Genomic DNA, 16868 nt, shown 5'->3' on the forward strand with positions numbered 1-16868 from the left:
TATATTCCATATGTGACAAAGTCATAGAGACGTTGGAAACTCTGCAGCCTCCATCTTCAAAAATGCACCACCCAGGGTTACCTATAATTGTGGCATTACATTAGTAACTGTCTCTCGGCGGGTTCTGGCAGCAGCTTTAATTAAGTGGCCGTAGGTGCTCTTTCATGAGCCTCATGGGGGCGCACCACCCATCAAATTACAAAATATGCCTGACTTTTAATACTAGTTTCTGAAGCGAAGGAGGGGAAAAGTTATTATTAAGCATAAAAAAAGCAAATAAAGCCGCCCGCTACTAGATAATGTGTGGAAAATAAATCTGCTCCATGGCAAGGGTGGAGGTAAGAGAGCCAGAAGGATCAGCTGTGGAATGGAAGGACTGGGCTGCCTAAATGTAATCATTTCGTACTGCGTCTAACATTTGAGATTGATAGCAGAGTTAGCCTACATGCACACGAACGTTTGTGTTTTGCGGTCTGTATGCCATCTTTTTTTTTTGTAACAATGCCCATCCTTGTCCGCAAAACGGACAAGAATAGGACATGTTCTATTTTTTTTGCGGGGGCTACGGAACAGATGCGGACAGCACACAAAGTGCTGTCCGCATGTTTTGCGGACCCATTGAAATGAATGGGTCCGCATCCTATCCGCAAAAAAAAGTAACAGACAGGGGAACAAAATACGTTCGTGTGCATGTAGGCTTACTGGTAGAAATAACCTAATCTCAACCATGAAGTTTTAGGGCCCTCAAAGTGGCAATGGACTGCAAGTTAGATGAAAGTGAGACCCCTAGTGGCCATGACTTTACAGGGTTTTTTTTTTCAGGTGGATGCAGGCAGATTTTTCTTAAAATGAAGTGATTTAGAAATGTCCCATTTACACCTTTCTGCATTAATTGAAATGTGACTCTGTAATGTATCTTCATTGCGCTCTGGTTTTCAGATAGAGCTTCAGATCATTTGCAGATGTATAGCTTCATAAGATAACATTCTGGCTACCTGCAGCTGCCAATAGAGGGCGCTTAGGAGCTTTCTGCATACAGATTATACACTGAATAGTAAAACAGTATGCAGGGCTAAGCTCCCCCAATTGGTGACTCCGGTCAGTGAGAATGCCATCACTTTAAGATTATCTGTCACCACATTAACATCTCTTAAGGACTATAAAAGCTGAATAGCTCAAAATACACAGAGTATGTAATGTTTAATCTATTTGCTCACTTGCTTTCTCTCACAATAAGACCACAAAGGGTCAGTGCAGAGAAGCGCTCAGGAGTCCTCGGTATGTAATAGCATGTAGCACACAGACCCTTTGAGGGCTTAATATGGAGGTCTATTGAGTGTAAGGAGATAAAAATGACAGATTTTCTGCACTATTCAGCCAATCCCATGAAGTCTGCTGACAAGAATGATCATATGAGGTCTAATGATCGGCTGATCACATGAAGTCTGTTCTTGCACAGATTTCTGGGACCAGTTCAGGATGGAGATGCTCTTATCTGTCATCTGGTAGCTGATCATCTTGCTGACATTACAATTTGCAGCAAAGCCGAATTTCCTCTTGCTTCATGGCAAAGAATCAATTTTCCCTGAAATGGCGTACAAACAAAAAAACATACTCACCTTATCTATTTGAGCACGAACAGGCCGACGCGGCCATCTTGATTGAAGATGCAAAATCTTGTCTTGGCACTTTTTTTTTCTAAAGAGCCCCCCGTCCGTCCGCTGTGGTCCCCGTATCTTTTGGCACGTCATATGCTAGTGAGGCGACTCGGTTACACTAGGCGTGGACTTGTATCTCTCCTGGGCACGGTTATCTTCTCCCTGGCTGCGAGCGCATCCAATCAGAGCGCCCTGCTCTTCGCCAGGGAGAAGGAGCTGTTATCAATTTGATAAGAATTTAGCTACAATGAGCATTTATGAGTCCAGAAGATCAGAGCTCTAGTTCACTTGAAAGGATTAACTTGCACCGTTTAATACTGTTTAACTGTATTTTATAAGTATGTTGTGATATATATTCTGTTCGTTTGCGAGGCTCTGTGGAAAGGGTTAATGAATACTGAGAGACTGTTAGGACTTTGAATAAGAAGATGGTAATTTTCCATAGCTGCCATAGGGTTTAAAGAAAAGCATGTTTTGGAGGGAAAAAGCAAAAACAGACAGCCAAAGAGCCACCTGGACTATTGAGCTACCCTGACTCTCTGGACCTATTTCCCATTGGGGTGCACCATCCCTTACAGAGAGCAGCAACACATGGTGACACCTCGACGATGTCCGGGGGACGCAGCGTTGGGGCCACCCCAAACCTGGCCACTGCACCTGTTTATCCTAAACTTACAAATGTGACATTTGCACAATAATTACAAAGGCATTCAATGTATGGAAGCAAGCTATGTGGGTGCTTGTATCTGAGGCTTTCATTTCATTGTTTTGTGTCCCTCTCAAGCATAACCTTTAAATTGTACAGCCCTCTCCTCAGACTGGTAAATGAGGGAAATAAAAGGCAGCGCTGATTAAATAGTGACATTAAGGACAAAGAGTGCATTTAATAAAATTATGACAGAATGTTGACTTAAACTGGAGGCTTCAAGCTAATTATGCGCAGTAAAAATCTCTTTGGATATTGTATTTTTCAGGTCGGTTTTGAATGATAAAAGCAAAGAAGAAGAGGTCATGTCACAGACAAAAGAAAACTCTTTTATGTGTTCAAAGAAGGCTAGCGGCCTGTGGTCTTTGAAATAAAAGGTAAAATATTAGTGGTGTTTGATGCATTTAGAATCCTGACTACAACAAAGATTGCTAATCAAAGGATTTCAATTAAATCTACAGTTCTACATGATTTTGTAACGATTAATTTCTGTAAGGGTACTTTCACACTTACGGCAGAGGATTCCGTCAGGCAGTTCCGTCGCTGGAACTGCCTGCCGGATCCGGCAATCCGGACGCAAACGGATGGCATTTGTCAGACGGATCCGGATGCATCTCTCCGATGTCATCCGGAAAAACAGATCCGGTATTTTTTTCCCCCACAGATTTAAAGGTCTGCGCATTTGGCGGACCGGAAGAATGGATCCGTCAATGCGGAAATTAATGCCGGATCCGGCATTCCGGCAAGTGTTCAGGATTTTTGGCCGGAGAGAAAAATACAGCATGCTGCAGTATTTTCTCCGGCCAAAATCTTTAGAGGGACTGAATTCTCCATTCAGAATGTATTAGGATAAAACTGATCTGAACTGTGACAGAACTCAATACCGGAAAAGAAAAACGCTAGTGTGAAAGTACCCTAAGACGTCCTCACGGTTGCTGTCATTCAATTGGAACCCTACTGTTTACGTCCAGGGGATAAAAATCTGCACTGGTCATGTGATAGATAGTGATGGACGAACATCGGCCGGGACGATTCGCGAACGCACGTTCGCGATCAGATATTCGTGAACCGCACGTTCACGGCGGACCCCATTAACTTTAATGGCAGGTGAACCTGAAAAACATTCAGGTCATATTTGCAGCCACTAAATACTTACTAGAAGTGCACAAATAGTCCCACAACATGGACAGTGACATACCAGTCTCGAAAATGTGCCTAGAAAAATGTTATTTCAGGCCATGGGAGAACAGGCCCCAAAAATAAGGCATTCACCTGACAGAAAAGAACAAGTGATTATGTGGCTGGAGGTATATTAGACAGTCAGTGGATAACAATTTTACTGTAGACCAGTGGTGTACAGGCCCCAAAAATTAGGCATTAACCTGACAGAAAAGAACAAGTGATTATGTGACTGGAGGTATATTACACGGTCACTGGATAACAATTTTACTGTAGGCCAGTACAGGCCCCAAAAATTAGGCAAAAGTAGGCATTCACCTGACAGAATAGAACAAGTGATTATGTGGCTGGAGGTACATTAGGCGGTCACTGCGCCGAACGTCCTTTCAGACAGGACACTGGACGAGGGGCAAGCCAAGAGTTCCATGGCAAATTGTGCCAGCTCTGGCCACAGGTCAAGCCTGCACAACCAGTAGTCCAGGGGTTCCTCGCTTCTCAGAGCGTCCACATCGGCCGTTAACCCGATGTAGTCGGACACCTTTCTGTCTAGGCGTTCCCTGAGGCTGGATCTGGAGGGCGGCTGTCGATGGGTTGGCTGCAAGAATGATCTCATATCCAAAGTGACCAACACATCTTCAAACCGCCCTCTTCTTGCAGGCGCGGTAGGATTGGTACCCCAACCTGTTTTGCTGTGGGTGGAAATTGCTCTGCCAGTGCCCGCAACAGCAGAATGCAGCATCTCTCAAAGCAAGTACTGGAAATGCTGCATTCTAACAGCCCTCTGTGATGCTGGTTACATGTCCACCATTTTGTGTTTGTACCGGGAGTCTAAGTACGTTGCCACCCAGCACTGGTCCTTGTCCTTTATGCTTTTTATACGGGGGTCCCTCTTCAGAAACTGGAGCATGAAGGCCCCCATTTGCACTAAATTGGAAGTGGTGGAGCAGCCTGGCTCCTGCTCATCGCCCAGGAGAATGTCGTCCTCGGTCTCCTCCCCCCATCCACGGACAACACCAGGGATCCCAGAAAAGTTTAAAGCCTGCACTTCTTGCTCCTCCTCCTTCCCCCAGCCACCATCCTCCTCCTCCTCTTGTCTCAGATGGAGTAGCCCCCAGTGGGAATTCATTCAGCATTGCGACTTCCTCATCTTCCAGCTCCTGCTCCTCGATGGCTTGATCAATGACACGACGCAATGCACGCTCCAGAAAGAAGGCGTAAGGTTCGATGTCACTGATGGCACCCTGGCTGCGACTGACTAGTTTGGTGATCTCATTAAGTGGCCGCAGAAGTCTGTATGCGTCGCTCATGAGCAGCCACTGGCGTGGTGAAAAGAAACCAAGCTCCCCAGAACCTGTCCTGTCGCTGAGTTCGTACAGGTAGTCGTTAACGGCATGTTGCTGCTAGAGCAGCCTATCAAGCATATACAAGGTGGAGTTCCAGTGCATCGGGCTGTCACAAATCAGACATCTGATGGGCAGATGGTGTCGCCGCTGAACGTCAGCAAGGCGAGCCATAGCCATGTAAGATCTTCTAAAATGGCCAGAAATTTTCCTGGCCTGCTGCAAGATGTCCTGGCAATGAATCGCTGCACGACTAAATTCAGGACGTGTACCATGCATTTTGCCCTGTTTCAGCGCGCTCAGGATATTGGCACCGTTGTCGCACACCACTTTACCAACTGTCGAACTGAGCTGGGTTAGCCACTGATCGGCCTGTGACCGTAGAGCTGAAAGGAGTGCAGGACCAGTGTGGCTCTTGGCTTCCAGGCACAACAGCCGCAGCACAGCATGGCAACGTCTCACCTGGCATGTCAAATAGGTTCTGGGGAGCTTGGGGGGTGCAGCGGAAGAGGCGGTAGCAGTGGAAAAGGAGGAGTCAGCCAAGGAGGAGACAGAGGATGGAGTAGGAGGAGGAGAAGAAGAGGCAGGCCTGCATGCAATCTGTGGCGGTAACACCAAATACACATGGGTGCCACGGGTTACATGCTTGACGGCCATCGGAAGGTTCACCCAGTGGGCAGTAAAAGTTATGTACCTTCCCTGCCCGTGTTTGCTAGACCATATGTCTGTGGTAAGATGTATCTTGGCACCGACACTGTGTGCCAGAAATATATTCACTTGCCACTGAACGTGGCCATATAGCTCTGGGATGCCCTTCTGGGAGAAATATTTCCTTCCGGGGACTTTCCATTGTGGTGTGCCAATGGCCACAAATTTTCTAAAGGCCTCCGAGTCCACCAGTTTATATGGCAGTAGTTGGCGGGCTAGCAGTTCCGACAAGCCAGCGGTCAGCCATTGGGCAAGAGGATTATCTGGCGTCATCAACTTTTTACGCTCGAACATTTGGGCCATGGAAGCCTGCCTTCTGCCAGACAAACGCAACGACGGCATGGTGGAAGGTGGAGTGGAGGACAAATGGGAGGAAATAGGAGAAGGAGAAGGAAAAGAGGCAGGACGTGGAGCGACGGGAGTGTGGCTTTGTGGGTTCTGACGGCGTTGCTCCCACCGGGCTCGGTGATGGGAGGCCAGGTGCTTTTTTAAGGCGGTCGTCCTTAGGTGAGTGTTGGACTTATGCATTGACAGCACAGGCTGCAAATGGCAACACTATTGTCAGCAGCTGACACGTTAAAAAAGCCCACACTGCGGAGCCATGTGCCAGTGTCCTGGAAGCGCAAGATGCGACCGCGCATGGTGGATGGCTCGCTCCAGATACATTTGCAGTCTGCTTTTTGCCTCCTGTGCACTGTGAGTTCTGCCTGCTTCTCCTCCCTATCTGCTGCTCCATCTCTCCCTCTGAACTCCCCTCCTCTTCCTCTTTTGTGGGCACCCACGTGACGTCCGTCGACACGTCATCATCGTGACCTTCACCACCACTGACATTAGAGATCTCGGTGTAGGCAGCAACAGCGGGGACCACCCTCCTTGGGCATATATGGGTACTGTCCTCAGACCGCTGGGTGGCGACCGTTGCTACCTCCTCTTCCTCATCTGATGCCAATAATGGCTGCACATCGGTAATGTCTGGGAATGGATGGAAAAATAATTCCTCTGACTCGAGTGGAGGGGCTATGGTGGTGGTGTTGTCTTTGGGGTACACACAGCAGAGAGAGAGGAGGGTGAAGATACAGAGGATGAGGAGGGTGCAGAAGCGGAAGGCTGAGTGAGCCACTCAACCAACTCTGATGCGTCATTTGACAAAATAACACACACCTTCTCCAACTTCCCACTTAGGCTCCGGCCTAGTGCACCCGCTCGACCCCTACCACCCCTGAGGGACGGCCTGTCTCTTCCTCTGCCTGTCATTTTCAAAATTACCCTGTGTCAAAGTCTTTAGAGAAGAGCAGTATTTGTGGAAGCAGGTATATCGCAGGCCTCAATCAGTATTTGGTGGAAGCTGGTATATCAAACCCCTTAATCACTATTTCCTGGAAGCAGGAATATCGCAGGCCTCATTCAATATTTGGTGTAAGCAGGTTTATCAATCCCCTTAATCATTATTTTGTAGAAGTAGGTATATAGAACCCCGTAATCAATATTTTGTGGAAGCAGGTATATCGCAACCCTCTATCTGTATTTTGTAGAAGCAGATATATCAAACCCCTTATTCAGTATTTTGTGGAAGCAGGTATATCGCACCCCTCAATTAGTATTTTGTGGAAGCAGGTATATCAATCCCCTTAATCAGTATTTTGTGAAAGCAGGTGTATTGCAGGCCTCAATCAATATTTGGTGGAAGCAGGTATATCGCACCCCTCAATCAGTATTTTGTGAAAGCAGGTGTATCGCAGGCCTCAATCAGTATTTGGTGGAAGCTGGTATATCAAACCCCTTAATCAGTATTTTGTGGAAGCAGGTGTATCGCAGGCTTCAATCAATATTTGGTGGAAGCAGGTATATGAATCCCCTTAATTAGTATTTTGTGGAAGTAGGTATATAGAACCCCATAATCAATATTTTGTCGATGCAGGTATATCGCAACCTTCTATCTGTATTGTAGAAGCAGGTATATCAAACTCCTTAACCCCTTAAGGACTCAGCCCTATTTCACCTTAAGGACTTGGCCATTTTTTGCAAATCTGACCAGTGTCACTTTAAGTGCTCATAACTTTAAAACGCTTTGACTTACCCAGGCCGTTCTGAGATTGTTTTTTCGTCACATATTGTACTTCATGACACTGCTAAAATTGGGTCAAAAAAGTTTATTTTTTTGCATAAAAAAATAAAATTTTTACCCCAAATTTTGAAAAATTTGCAAATTTCAAAGTTTCAGTTTCTCTACTTCTGTAATACATAGTAATACCCCCAAAAATTGTGATGACTTTACATTCCCCATATGTCTACTTCATGTTTGTAGTATTTTGGGTGATATGATGATTATGATCATAAATATCATAAATAAAATGATATTTTATTTTTTGGGGATGTTACAAGGCTCAGAAGTTTAGAAGCAAATTTTGAAATTTTTCAGAAATCTTCAAAATCCTTTTTATGGACCAGTTCAGGTTTGAAGTCATATTGTGAGGCTTAGATAATAGAAACCTCCCAAAAATGACCCCATTCTAGAAACTACGCCCCTCAAGGTATTCAAAACTGTTTTTTCAAACTGTATTAACCCTTTAGGTCGTCCACAAGAGTTAATGGCAGATTGAGAAACAATTTTGAAATTTCTATTTTTTGGAAAATTTTCCAATATAATCAATTTTATCCAGGAGTAAAACAAGGGTTAACTGCCAAGCAAAACTCAAAATGGGTTGCCCTGATTCTGTAGTTTGTAGAAACACCCCATATGTGGTCGTAAACTGCTGTTTGGCCAAACGGGAGCACGTAGAAAGAGGGGAACACCATATGGGTTTTGGAAGGCAGATTTTGCAGGACTGGTTTTGTTTATACCATGTCCCATTTGAAGCCCCCTGTTGCACCCCTAGAATAGAAATTTCAAAAAAGTGACTCCATCTAAGAAAGTACACCCCTCAAGGTATTCAAAACTGGGTTTACAAACTTTGTTAACCCTTTAGGTGTTCCACAAGAGTTATTGGCAGATGGAGAAACAATTTAGAAATTTCTATTTTTTGGAAAATTTTCCAATATAATCAATTTTTTCCAGGAGTAAAACAAGGGTTAACTGCCAAGCAAAACTCAAAATGGGTTGCCCTGATTCTGTAGTTTGCAAAAACACCCCATATGTGGTCGTAAACTGCTGTTTGGCCAAACGGGAGCACGAAGAAAGAGGGGAACACCATATGGGGTTTGGAAGGCAGATTTTGCAGGACTGGTTTTGTTTATACCATGTCCCATTTGAAGCCCCCTGTTGCACCCCTAGAATAGAAATTTAAAAAAAGTCACTCCATCTAAGAAAGTACACCCCTCAAGGTATTCAAAACTGGGTTTACAAACTTTGCTAACCCTTTAGGTGTTCCACAAGAGTTAATAACAGATGGAGAAACAATTTTGAAATTTCTAATTTTTGGAAAATTTTCCATTTTAACCCTTACTTTATTACTGGAAAAAATGGGTTAACAGCCAAACAAAACTCAAAATGGGTTGCCCTGATTCTGTAGTTTGCAGAAACACCCCATATGTGGTCGTAAACTACTATTTGGCTAAACGGCAGGACATAGAAGAAGGGGAACGTCATATGGTTTTTGGAAGGCAGATTTTGCTGGACTGGTTTATTTACACCATGTACCCTTTCAAGCCCCCTGATGCACCCCTAGAGTAGAAACTCCATAAAAGTGACCCCATATAGGAAACTACGGGATAAGGTGGTTGTTGTTTTGGGACTATTTTAGGGTTAAAAATATGATTTTTGGTTGCTTTATATTACTCTTTTTTGAGGCAATGTAACAAAAAAAAAATTCGAAAATTGTTTCTACATTCGCTATTTAGTTTTGTGGAACACCTAAAGGGTTAACATAGTTTGTAAAGTAACTTTTGAATACCTTGAGGGGTGTAGTTTCTTAGATGGGGTCACTTTTTTGGAGTTTCTAGTCTAGGCTACATCAGGGGGGGCTTCTAATGGGACATGGTGTAAAAAAAAAAACTGTCCATCAAAATCTGCCTTCCAGAAACCGTATGGAGTTCCCTTCGTTCTATGCCCTGCCGTGCGGCTATATAGCCATTTACGACCACATATGGGGTGTTTCTGCAAACTACAGAATCAGGGCAATAAATATTGAGTTTTGTTTGGCTGTTAACCCTTGCTTTATTACCGGCAAAAAGGATTCAAATGGAAATTTTGGCCAAAAATTGGTGTTTTGGCACAGTTTTTATTTTATATTTTTAACACCGTTCATCCGAGGCGTTTGGTCAAAAGTTATTTTTATAGCGACGACTTTTACGCACGCGACGATGCCCAATATGTATGGCTCTCAGACTTTGGAGACACTAAGCAGGCATCCTAAAAACTGTGGCCCTCCAGATGTTGTAAAACTACAATTCCCACCATGCCCTGCTGATGGCTGTAGGTTTTCTGGGCATGCTGGGAGTTATAGTTTTACAACATCTGGAGGGCCGCAGTTTGAGGATGCCTGCTCTAAAACTAATATTTTTTTGGGGGAAAAAAATTGTTTCCGTGTTTCCAAAGTCTGAGAGCCATAGTTTTTTATGTTCTCTAGTGGACTGTTGGGGATTATAAAAATGTAGTACTCCATGGAAGTGTGATACTCCCTGAAGCAATCGATAACGCAGAGGCCCGGATGATTGGGGCACGTGTCACACTGAGTGGTGGTGTCCTTCCGTATCCCCCTCTTGTGTCACACTCTGCATCTTTTTTGGGTTCGTCCCTTCTTTCCAGTATGGGGGACCACACCTGGAAAGTGTTGGCCAGGGACGATCCGGGCGCCTCCAATTCCCAAGGTACTCCAGCCTGCTCTTTCCCGGTCCGAAAAGATCAGGTCCTTGAGGACTGCCTCATAGAATTGGAGGAATGTCCCTGTGCTGCCAGCGCTTCGGGATAGTACAAAAGAGTTGTACATGGCAACCTGTACCAAGTAGACCGCAACTTTTTTGTACCATGCCCGGGTTTTGCGCATGGCATTATATGGCTTGAGGACTTGATCAGAGAGATCAACTCCTCCCATATACCGATTGTAGTCGACGATACAATCGGGATTGAGGACCGTTGCCGCGGTACCTCGCACAGGGACAGGGGTGGTGCTGTTACCGTGGATTGTGGACAGCATAAGGACATCCCTCTTGTCCTTATACCTGACCAGCAACAGGTTTCCACTGGTAAGTGCACGGGTCTCACCCCTGGGGATAGGTACCTGGAGGGGGTAGGCAGGGAGGCCGCGTTGATTTTTCCGCACGGTCCCACAAGCGAACGTGGATCTGGCGGCAAGGGACCTAAACAAGGGAATGCTGGTATAAAAGTTGTCCACGTACAAGTGGTAACCGTTATCCAGCAGTGGGTACATAAGGTCCCACACGAGTTTCCCGCTAACACCCAGAGTGGGGGGACATTCTGGGGGTTGAATACGGGAATCTCGCCCCTCGCACACACAAAATTTGTAAGTGTACCCTGAGGTACTCTCACAAATTTTGTATAGCTTCACGCCATACCTCGCCCGCTTTGTGGGAAAATATTGGCGGAAACTGAGTCTCCCCTTGAACGCAACGAGAGACTCATCAACCGCGACCTCCCTTCCAGGTACGTAGGCCTGTTCAAATTTGGCCCCAAAGTGATCGATGACCGGCCGTATCTTATACAGCCAGTCATAGGCAGGATCACCTCGGGGTGGACATGCTGCATTATCGGAATAATGCAGACATTTCCGGATGGCCTCAAACCGGAGACGTGTCATGGTCATACTGTACAGTGGGGTCTGGTATAGGACGTCCCCACTCCAGTATTGCCTGACACTGGGTTTTTGGACTAGACCCATATGCAGCACGAGGCCCCAAAATGTCCTCATCTCGGCTGCACTGACCGGCGTCCAGCCACCGGGTCTAGCCAAAAATGAGCCTGGGTTATGAGCGACGAACTGTTGGGCGTACAGATTCGTCTTCTCCACCATCAGATTCACCAGTGGGTTACTGAAAAAAAAACTAAAATAGTCAATTTCAGTAAACCCCACTGTGGGAATCTGGATTCCAGGATTGCCAGCAAAATCCGGAATCTCAGGCTCAAAGTCCACTGGGGGACACCAGCTAAGTTCATCGGCAGGGGGCTCCGGTGGACTTATTTGGTGGGCCGGGAAACCAGTACGAACGCAAGTGGCAGGGGGAGTTCTGGGGTCTGATAGATGGATCGAAGAAAGTTTAGTGTAAAAGTATTTTTTTTTTTCCTAACTAACTTTTCCCTTCTATCCCTGCCTAAAGGTGCCTCTCCCTCACTGACCCTAACCTACCTGGGTGGCGATGGGTGCAGGAGGGTGATGGATGGCGATTAGGGGGACGCAGGAACTGGTGCTGAACGGTCCTGCACGGTCAGGGTGCTGGACAGGAAGAGGAGGGGAGAGAGGAGCGCAGGAAGTTTGAATCTCGCGCCTCTCTCCCTTCACCAATCAGCACCCTGGACAGCGGCGTTCAGCACCAGGGCCAGCACCGCCTCTCCAAATCTTCGGACTGCGATAGGTGGTGTATAATTACGCCACCGATCGCAGTCTTTTTCCGGTTCATCGGGTCACAGGACACCCGAATGGACCCGGAAACGCAGAAAACCGCAGGTCTGAATTGACCTGCGGTTTTCTGTGATCGTCGATACGGGGGGGGTCAAATGACCCCCCCTGCATTGTTACGGGATGCCGGCTGAATGATTTCAGCCGAAATCCCATTCCAATTAACCCCCGCGGCGCCGGAATAGCAAATTAAAGCCATGACGTACCGGTACGTCATGGGTCCTTAAGGATTCGGAACCCATGCCGTACCGGTACGTCCTAAGTCCTTAAGGGGTTAATAAGTATTTTGTGGAAGCAGGTATATCGCACCCCTCAATCAGTATTTTGTGGAAGCAGGTATATAGAACCCCTTAATCATTATTTGGTGGAAGCAGGTATATCGCACCCCTCAATCAGTATTTTGTGGAAGCAGGTATATTAAACCCCTTAATCAGCATTTTGTGGAAGCAGGTATATTGCACCCCTCAATCAGTTTTTTGGGGGGTAACAGGTATATCACACCCGTTGCAAATAGTTGTTTCAATAGCGCTTGTCCCTCTATATACCTGCGGTATTGCAGCAGAACCTCACACAACTGTTGCACAATGCAAATGCACTATATACTTTCTATGTTAGAAAGCATATTATAGATATATCACACCCCTCAATCAGTTTTTTGGGGGGCAACAGGTATATCACACCAGTTGCAATTAGTTATTTCAATAGCGTTTGCCCCTCTGTATAGCTGCGGTATCTCAGCAGAACCAGACACAACTGCTGCACAATACAAATGCACTATAATATACTTTCTATGTTTCTACTTTAGTATATCACACCCATCGATAGCACACCTATACCAGTCCTTAAAAGGACTTTTGTGGCCCTATTAGCTAGTGTTTCGTGTCCCTAACAGCCTGTCCCTGCTCCACAAAGCAACCTCTCCCTACACTGGCAAAACACAGAATATAAAATGGCTGCCAGATCGGGTTCTGTTATAGGGTGGGGGGTGTCCATGTGCTGAAACGTCTCAATTGGCTGCCCTGTCCCACCTGATTGATGTGTCATGGGTCAAAGTTCAGCACAATGCAAAAGAATATGGTGCATGCGAACATCGTCATATGTTCGCATGTTTGGCGAATTGCTAACGCGCAAAGTTTGCAGCGAAACGACCGCCGGGTGAACCGCAATGCCATCTCTAGTGATGGACACCACAAGATTCAGGTTTGATAGCTATAATGTAACTGTAAAAAGCGGTGCACCTGAGTGATTACCCCAGGAGCAGGACAGATTTTCACTCTTTAGAAGAAAACAAGGCTTCTACTGAATGACAGCAAGCAGAGATCTAAAAAACATATTTAAAAATACTACAGAATGTTTCATTATACAACAAATAACCTTCATTTATAAAAACCATAAGACTCCTTTAACCAGCGTGACATTATACTCTTGCTATGGATTACCGTCCCAACAAAGACAACATTATCTCAAGTGGACAACCCCATTCTAAGAAGCCAATGGTCAGGCATTACTGAAGCACCCACAACACTGCAAACGTACAAGTTGCTGGTTATAGCAGTAATATTGCATATTTGTCATTACACTTTTTGGAATTTCTTTTTTGTATTTTTTAAGAGGTTGTCTCATGAAGACCACCACTCTTCATAGGCCCCAATGGAGGCTTGCTATCCTCCTCTAGGAGATAGAGTGGAAAGCCACTCCATAACTGAAGTTCCCTCCCAGTAAACGAGTCATCTATGAATTAACATGGACGTCCATTTATCAGAATGCCTCACGTGTAATGCTACATTTCCCCCTGCAGAGGGCACCTCATATCAAAAGGCACTGAAAACTGGAAAAATGCTACGGAAGGCGCTAACTCAATCAGCCCTCTCCTCTAAGATCACCACCATGTTTTGGCTCCATTATGATCTTGCTATGGGTAATGGTTCTCCAAATGTCACACTTTTCATTGAATTTGTTATGTATTTCGGCACCACAGTAAACAATCGGTTAACCGCGTTAACTAAGGATCAGTGGCATGCCAAAGGGGGTGGGGGGCGCAGTGGCGTGCCAAAAGGGGGGTCCTTCCGAGGTGCCAGCTGTGAAGGGGGTGCCACAGCACATATCGCAGTCAGAGTTTTTTGTTTCAATGTGCGCTCCTATATCCAGATCCAGCACCAGCCCTTTTGGAGAGGAAGCAGGGCTACAACCTTAGATTCTAGGGCAGGAATGCCCAACTTGTGGCCCTCCAGCTGTTGCAAAACTACAACTTCCAGCATGCCCCAAACAGCCTATAGCTATTAGTCTACAGCAAGGCATGGTGGGAGTTGTAGTTTTACAGCAACTGGAGGGCCGCAGGTTGGGCATCCCTGTTCTAGGGGAACAGCTCACCATGTACAGCAAGCAGAAGCTGAAGGACTTTCCTTGATGTCACTATCACATGATCAAGATTATTGAGCCAAGCGCTGCCCCAGAAGAGGACTAAACTGGGTGAATAGTGTCGAGCTTCAGATCATAGATCCTAAGTCGATTAATTCTAACACTTCATTTTAATTCTATACGGAGACAGCGTACAGCATTCGAATGTATTGCCTCCGTGGAGGCAAAATTCGTTTCACCTGAAGTCGCGCAAGACTTTGAAATGTTTTTAGAGATGTAGAACTGAATACCAATTTATTCGCCGAAGTCTCGCACGACTTCGGGTGACTCTCTGTACAGCATTAAAACGACTTCTTAGATTGAATCAACTTCGGATCTATGATCTGAAATTTGATTCGCTCAACACTAGTGAATAGGGTAAGTGTCATGTGGTGTGTGAATAGGATGTCATCTATGTGGGGTGTGTGAATAGGGTGTCATGTGTATAAGGTGTGGTGTGTGTATAGGGTGGGCATTACTACTGTGAGGGGGCATAACAACTGTTATGGGGGCACAGAAAGGGTATATGTACTGCGAGGAGGGCACAATGAGGGCATAACTACTCTGAAGGGGGAGCAGCGAGGGTATAACTACTGTGAGGGGGGACCAGTGTGGGCATAACTACTGTGAAGGGGCATAGAAAGGGTATATCTACTGCGAGGGGGGCACAATGAGGGCATAACAACCCTGAAGCGGGAGCAGCGAGGGTATAACTACTGTGAGGGGGGACCAGTGTGGGCATAACTACTGTGAAGGGGCATAGAAAGGGTATATCTACTGCGAGGGGGGCACAATGATGGCATAACAACCCTGAAGCGGGAACAGAGAGGGTATAACTACTGTGAGGGGGCACAATCAGGGTATAACTACTGTGAGAGGGCACAATGAGGGCATAACTACTGTAAGGGGGCACAATGAGGGTGTAACTACTGTGAAGGGAGCATAATGAAGGTCTAACTATTATAAGGGGGCACAATGTTAAGGGGTGCAATGAGGGCATAACTACTGTGAGGAAGCACAATGTGGGCATAACTACGGTGAGGGGGCACAATGAAAACATTACTGTGAGGGGGCACAATGTGGGCATAACTAGTGTGAAGGGGCGCAATAAGGGCACAACTACTGTGAGGGGGCACAATGTGGGCATAACTACTGCAAAGTGGCGCAACTATTGTTAAGGGGCGCAATGAGGGCACAACTACTGTGAGCGGGCACAATATGGGTATACCTACTTTGAGGGGGCACAATGTGGGCATAAATACTGTGAGGGGTACAATGTTTTAAAGTATGGGGGAGGAGTGCCCCGGGTACCAAGCACCTTAAGCACGCCACTGTTTTTTAAATACTTGATAATAGCAATGACAAGCAGATAAAAATCCACGAGAAGCAGCCATTCTAATAAAAATACCTCAAATCCCAAAGGTCTTCCCACATTATCTTTGGAAGATTTCCATGCGACGATGATTTCTGAGGCGGACAGACCTGTGGCTTTGACATCGGTGGGGGCCGTGCTGGGCTCTGCAGACAGGAATGGAGAGAAGTGTTATAGGGCTGTCACTGTGTTACACGTTATAGTTAGTTACATTGACAATCATATCTACATTTAACCATACTGTTGCCGATATATGTCTCATAGGGACCCTCAGAATATTAAATCAGTACACTAAACGGTCAAGAACCAGAAAAAATCCCTTTAGGGGTCTCTACCTAATAAAGTATTGTAATAAAAATATATCTTTATGTAATTATTATTAAAACTAAAGTGTAGGGAAGAAAAAAAAAAGTATTTAAAATGATCAGAAAACAGTAAGGTCAAATTACCTAGTAGCTACTAGTGGTTGCTAGCGGCAACTGGGGGATTAATGTCCCCTAAATCATCTGATATTGACACCAGCAGGTGCTCTATTTTATATAGATTATACGGGTTAGATAGTGTGTGTGGTTAGTTAACCACTGAAATTAACATGGGTATATTAAATACCTCTATATACTAAGCCTGAATTGGGTGTTTGCAGAGATATGGGTTTTTGTCTTCATTAACAGTGAGGGTTGCCACAATACTCGACAGTCTATCGACAGGGAGGGCAATTGTAGCGCATATAGACGGGCATTTCAAAGTGCGCGCACGCTAGTACCCCACTTCCCCTGACGAAGCGCGCACAAATAGACTGTCGAGTATTGTGGCAACCCTCACTGTTAATGAAGACAAAAACCCATATCTCTGCAAACACCCAATTCAGGCTTAGTATATAGAGGTATTTAATATACAGTTTACATAATGCCCCCCACAGTGCCCCCTGGACATCAAATG

The 16868-nt window shown here is 45.6% G+C and overlaps 1 protein-coding gene across 1 annotated transcript in view; it reads right to left on the reverse strand.

Annotated features, from left to right (window-relative positions):
* CNTN5 (contactin 5) overlaps positions 1-16868 on the reverse strand; it is a 626057-nt gene that overhangs the window by 30949 nt on the left and 578240 nt on the right. Inside the window, exon 20 of the mRNA XM_040422478.1 lies at positions 15966-16075. Within this exon, the coding sequence (XP_040278412.1) occupies positions 15966-16075 (110 nt within the window). The remainder of the gene's footprint in view (positions 1-15965; positions 16076-16868) is intronic.

The sequence above is a fragment of the Bufo bufo genome, chromosome 3 (assembly GCF_905171765.1).
Source record: "Bufo bufo chromosome 3, aBufBuf1.1, whole genome shotgun sequence".
In the NCBI taxonomy this organism is placed as follows: Eukaryota; Metazoa; Chordata; class Amphibia; order Anura; family Bufonidae; genus Bufo; species Bufo bufo.